The 6,663-nt window shown below is 39.0% G+C and overlaps 1 protein-coding gene across 4 annotated transcripts in view; it reads right to left on the reverse strand.

The window, feature by feature from the left end:
* Fam118b (family with sequence similarity 118 member B) overlaps positions 1 to 6,663 on the reverse strand; it is a 48,330-nt gene that overhangs the window by 8,271 nt on the left and 33,396 nt on the right. For 3 of the 4 annotated variants that reach the window (XM_029543032.1, XM_021208130.1, XM_029543031.1), the window contains one exon: positions 1,621 to 1,848. The exons of the other annotated variant lie outside the window; for it this stretch is intronic. In XM_029543032.1, coding sequence (XP_029398892.1) covers positions 1,621 to 1,848 — 228 coding nt within the window. The remainder of the gene's footprint in view (positions 1 to 1,620; positions 1,849 to 6,663) is intronic. 4 annotated transcript variants of the gene reach the window in all.

Raw genomic sequence — 6,663 nt, forward strand, 5'->3', positions numbered from 1 at the left:
AACTCACTCTGTAGACCAGGCTGGCCTCGAACTCAGAAATCCACCTGCCTCTGCCTCCCGAGTGCTGGGATTAAAGGCGTGCGCCACCACGCCCGGCTTGATTTTCCTTTCGATTGTTGACTATGGTATTTTTCCCTCTTGAAAAAAGTATTTTAGTGGAGCCTACAGTTAAGAGACTTCAAATTTAAAAAGACTTTGAGTTTTAAAAGATACTGGATATTTTAAAGGGATTGAAATTTTATTATGTAAGAATTTGTAAAGACTGTGGATTTTTTTTTTTTTTTTTTTTTTTTTTTTTTTTTTCGAGACAGGGTTTCTCTGTGTAGCCCTGGCTGTCCTGGAACTCACTTTGTATACCAGGCTGGCCTTGAACTCAGAAATCCTCCTGCCTCTGCCTCCCGAGTGCTGGGATTAAAGGCGTGCGCCACCACGCCCGGCAAGACTGTGGATTTTTAAAGTTACTTAGATCTTGAGGATGAATAAAAAGGTAAGGGTTGAGGCTTACTAGTGATGTGTTTGTGTGTCAAGTTGACAAGGGGTCACTTGTACTGGCTGGTTTTGTGTGTCAACTTGACACAAGTTGGAGTTATCACAGAGAAAGGAGCATCCCTTGAGGCAATGCCTCCATGAGATCCAGCTGTAAGGCATTTTCTCAGTTACTGATCAAGAATGGGAGGATTTCTCTGTTCTTTGTCTCACTGGCTTGGAATTCCAAAAGTTTGCTTAGATGACTGACCTGCAAGCCCAGGAACCTTGTGCTTGTAAGGCACACAACTTTACCAACTATCTTAGGGTTTCACTGCTGTGAACAGACACCATGACCAAGATTTAATTGGGGCTGGCTTACAGGTTCAGATATTCAGTCAGTTATTATTGAGATAGGAACATGGCAATGTCCAGGTAGGCATAGTGCAGGAGGACCTGAGAGTTCTTCATCTTCTGCCAGGAGAAGACTGGCTCTCCTGTGGATAGGGGGGGGGGGTCTATTGCTCACCCCCACAGTGTCACACTTCCTCCAACAAGGCCAAACCTCATAATAGTGCCACTCCCTGTGTCAAGCATATACTAACTGAACCACTGCTCTAGTCTTTTAAGCAAGGAATCCTGCCCTATGATCAGAAAAAACTGCCAATATTCATAACTAAAAATCTTTGTATTTTATTGTATACCGATTTTACCTCAAAACACAACTAACCCTAAAAGTACAAGCAGGGAAGAGCAGTTTCTTTCTTACTGTTTTAACTAGAAATATCTGCCATAGGCTTATGGTTTAAATGTGGCCCCCCAACTCATGATGCACTTTTGGGAGGTGGGGCCTTGCCAGTAAAAACAGACCACTAGGGGAGATATTTATGAAGTTATAACCTGGTCTTGATTATGGTCCACTTTCTAGCTCCCACCACAAAAGGGAGCCTTTTTACTGTGAGGCCCAAAACTCCATAAAATAGCTCAAATAAGCCTTTCCTCCTTTAGGTTGTTTCTGTTGGGCATTTTGGTCATAGCAATGTGAAGAGTAACGAAAAACACCCCTGCTACATAAATACTAACATAATGATCAGAAAGCAGCTTTTCTGAGGAAGATACAATCCACTACCCTGAAGTTATTGATTAACATTTTACCTTTTTCTCATCAGTAAGGTCAAGGGATTCAAGCTGTTTTCCCTGGTCAGCTGCATAGAGTTCTAGGAGATTATCAAAATTTGTAGTTAATACTAGGGCTCCATTTTCCATCAGATGGAGAACAGACTGAAGGAGCTGTTTTCCAGAATCTTCCATCTTTGATTCCAGGTCATCAAATACTTCATATAAACAGTCTTTGAAAAATGTGGATCGAACATTACTGGTACGCTGTAGGTGTGGAAGATTTGAAAGATAAACAAAACCCAATTCAAATTGCTTTGTTAACTTGTTTCAGTTGCAGAATTACACATTTTGAATACTTCATACTTAAAACATCATCACTCTCACTGTAATAAAGAAGTAGGATGGCACATGCCAAATGCAATGCTTAGCAAACAGGAAGTGATCAATACTACCACATCAGAGGCAAATCAGCACAAGCCTTTTAAATAGGCATTTCAGAACTGGAGAAAGGGTCTTGCTGCGGATTCCTAGCTGGCCTAGAATTCACTTTGTAGGCCAAGCTTGCCTCACTCTCTCAGCGATCTTCCTGTCTATGCCTCCCAAGTGCTGGGATTACATGTGCTGTAGTGCCCAGCTTCTAATTTGTCATTTTATAAAAAGAAGCAAATGGACAGGAGATCATGACTAAAGGATGAAGGCAGAAAGCAAAGTAACAATTACCCTCAAATTAGGCCTCTGGTAAGAAGGCAATACTCGGATTTAGCGGACTTAATGTGCTTTAATATTCTTCTCCCCTTCTTCCTTTATCTTTAAGAGAGTCTGCTAGTTGCTTTTTTGCAACTTGATACAAGCTAGACTTGTTTGGAAGACAGATCTCAATTGAGAAAAAAAACCTCCATCAGATTGTCTATAGGAGGGCCCACCCCATATTGGGGGCTAAGGGGACAGTGATACTCAAGGCAAGCCTGGTCTTCTACAGCCAAGACTACACAGAGAGACTGTCTCAAAACAAAACAACAACAAAAACCTAAATAAACGGAGGAAAGAAAGAAAGTAGTAAAGGAGGAAGGAAAATCAGGCTAATAGAGCCATGAGAAGCAAACCAGAAAGCAGCACTTCTCCATGCCTCTGCCTCAGTTCCTGCCCTAACTCACGTGGACAATGGATTGTAAGCTAAAATAAACCTCTTTCCTCCCCAAGTTACTTTTGGATGTGGTGTTTTAATCACAACAACAGAAAACCTAGCAAAGACAGAGGGAAAATAGGAAATGTAGGGGAACAATATGCTAGCTTGAACTCATTATATAGTTGGCTGACACTGGTCTCAAACTCATGATCCTCTGGCTTTAGCCCCAAGTGCTAGGTTACAGGCACTTGAACTGCCTGTATATCCACTAGCATCTCTTTTTCTAGCTCTAGATATTTGGCTGCTTAATTAAAAAAAAAAAAAAAAAAAAAAAAAAAAAAAAAAAAAACCCATTTAATACTTCCTTGTATTGTTCTGTCCTGACCTAATTCAGCAATCTGTTTACAGGCTTGCTATAAAGAAAACCTATTACATGACAAAATTATGAATAGATTTAAAATAATTTCATAATTAAAAACTTGAATTTTGCAACTATTTGTTTTTACAGTGCTGGGGATGGGACCCAGAGCTTCGGTATGTACTGATGGATTATATCCATGGCTATCAGTTATTAAAAGTACTAAACTCAGGGACTGGAGAGATGGCTCCAAGGTTAAGCTTGTGTACTATTCTAGCAGAGGACCTATGTTTGGTTTCCAGTATCCAGGCCAGGTGGCTCCCAACTGCCTGTAGCTCCAGTTCCAAAGAATTCAGCGCCTTCTTCTGACACACATACACAGTTATAAATAAATATTAACTGGAGAGAGATAGCTAAGTGGTTAAGAGCATTTGATGCGCCACATCAGGTGGCTTGGAACTACCTGTAACTCTAGCTCTAGGGGATCCAATGCCCTCTGTCGAAACCTGGCATACATGTTGTACACATACAATCAAGCAGGAAAACACTCAAGCATATAAAATTAAAAAAAAAAATTAAAAAGGGGGAAGGAAAGAAAAAAAGAACTAAGTGTAGTGGTACACACTATCATTCCCAGCATTCAAGAGGCATATTTTTGTGAGCTTGAAGCCCGATTGATCTATATAGTGAGTTCTAGGATAGCCAGCAGTACATATAGCAAAAAAAGAAAAATCTAAAATATTAAAAAATACTAACCACTAATCAATTTGAAATAATCCATTTAACATATGGGTTTAATTACCTTTCTAGCTTCATTCAGGGTGTATGCAAATAAGATTTCTGCTGCATAACAACATGTAACTTATCTAAGTGATATAGTTATCTTGATTTGTATAAGTATATTCTACAAGCGTGCACAGCAGCAACAAGGCCTATAATGTGTTTCTCAGAATGTATACCACTGCTAAACAATGAATGACTTTATATCCCTAAGGACTGAGGAAATACATAACCAAGGACACAGTGACCCCGGGACAAAAGAAATTTGACATGACAAAGTAACTAGATGAAATATTTTAACAAACATCTGATTCTTACTCTATTCTTGATATTATATCATTAGATAAGCTCAGAGGAAGAACTGCTACATTGCTCAAGCTATCCTTGAATTCCTAGACTCAAATGCTCATCTTCTCTCAGCACCCAGAGAAGCTAGGGCTACTGGTGCAAGTCAGCATGCATGGTTCCTACTGAAGCAGTAAGTTACTGCATCTAGCTGCCAGGGAGTACATTTAAAACTCCTTGGAATAGATAGCTCCTTCTAGGTTCCCTTGAAGTAGTCTCCTATACTTTCCAGGTTTCCTTGTCTATCAATATTGAAATATTTCAGTTTCCATGGAATAACTTAAGCAGATACATAAACACAGGCCAATGTTCCTTTCCTAATGTAACACAGCATTTTATAAAATAACCAATTTTTTTTTAGTCATTACTTACCAAATAAGTGCTATTTCCTCAGTGAAAAGATTAGAATACAGTTAAAATTATGACTTGCCCTACTGGAAACAAGCCATAGTCTAATGGGCTCTGTCCAATATGGTTCTACAACGCTCTACTACACAGCACAGGCTTCTTCCTAGCCCCGGCTGTCATCAGCTAAAGGGATTCTTTCCTAGTGTGTAAATAGATGGAGGGATCTATAACTTATTTGGCTAAGAATGTAGGTCATAGTCTCCAAAGTTTATCTAGTTTCATTACACAATAACAATTATATCACACTATGGCACACAGGCAGTCAATAGGAAACTCTAATAGTACTTAATTAAATTAATAACCTGACCAAAAAACAGTGAAGAGAGGGCTGGAGAGATAGCTCAGTTATTAAGAATACTTGTTGCTCTTCCAGAGGATTCAGGTTAGATTTCCACCATCCAAATCGTAGTTCATAATCATCTGTAACTGTTCCAAGGGATCTGATACCCTCTTCTGACTTCCATAGGACACAGGCACACACACAGTGTGCATACATACATCTAAGTAAAACTCATATTAAATTTTAAAAATCTACTCCTTACCAAAACAGTGATGAGTATTAACTCTACTTAGTCACACTACACACAACAGTCAACTACTACTAAATGCTAGTTCCAGATTATTATTAAGGAAGCATAATGCCCTCTTACTTTATCAGTACAGAAGACAGAACTGAAATCAGATAAAATGATGTATATATACAAGTCTGACACTGCTTTGTTATCTCCAATAGCAACAGACTACCAATCCACAGTGGAAGACTGGTATTGCCCAGGACCATAACCTATCAGTCGGATCTTTAATGTACCCCCAAAGCCCAAAGTATCAAAGATGTGAAAACACAGCCAGGACTACACAGAGAAACCCTGTCTCGAAGAGGAAAAAAAAAAAAAAAAAAAAGAAATTGTGAGAAGTCCTATCTCACTATCTCACCACAAGCACAAAACAACAGGGATAACTAACCACAGAGTGGAACCTCCTTCCACACCCCCCCCCCCTTCTTTTTAGGAGCCAACTAGGAATTTGGCCATCGTGACATTGCCTTACAGAGTATATACAGGAGAATGGTATGGAAAGATCACAATATACTGTTAGGTAAAGCAAGCTAGAGTAGAGGATAGTATGTGTTATCTGAGAGATGGCAACAGTGAGGGAGGGATGCATACATTTCTGCTAACATTCACAAAGCAGGAAGGCTACATATAAAAATTGTGTGAATGATGGATTAGGGTAGAGGGCAGATAAGACAAATACACCAACAGAAACAAGGTATGTCAGTAGATGTAGACAGCTACACCTCCTTTTGATTTTTGCAATGTATATATCAATACCTAGTCAAAAAAGCAGAATTAGGTTTCAAATTTAATAAATATAGCAACTGCTTACTAAGAAGTTCTTTGTTGTATTTTGTAACTCCATATTGTACTTGGCCCATGCATATATAAAATCATACACACTATATTCCCATAGCTTGGTTACTCTGAGCACAAGAAGGACATAGGTTAGTCACGGGTGAAGAGCATCAACTGTTTTGTTGCTGCTGCTGTTGTTCTGTCTCTATGAAAAGACTGAAACTTGAAAATTCCATGAGTCACTTGCTTTAGCTACATATCTTTTAGTCCACTTTTGTGAGTTATCAAACCTTGTAGAGCAATATTAAAAAGAATGAAGATTTCTGCTTGTTTGTTCTCTTTTAAGATGTGGCCTCACATTCTAGCCCAGGGTAGCATTGAACTTGGGATCCTCTAGTCTGCCAAATGCTGGGATTATAGATAGGTGTAAACCCAGGCTGGAAAGATGTGTTGAAGGATATTTGACCACAATGTGAACCCCAAGACTATGAACTGGAAAAACCTGTTTCTTGTTGTGGTGTGGCTCAGCCCTAGCATCTACCTTTAACCCGAGAGCTTTCTGTAAACAAGAGCTAAATAAAGTCAATGATAGGTCAAGAGGCAGAGCAAGCAACCAGTCAACAGGGAGTGAACATAAAAAAAAAAAAACAAACAAAAAAAAAAAAAAAAAAAAAAAAAAGTGGATTTTAATCAAAACCTTAACGAAAACT

Source organism: Mus pahari, chromosome 10 (assembly GCF_900095145.1).
Source record: "Mus pahari chromosome 10, PAHARI_EIJ_v1.1, whole genome shotgun sequence".
NCBI lineage: Eukaryota > Metazoa > Chordata > Mammalia > Rodentia > Muridae > Mus > Mus pahari.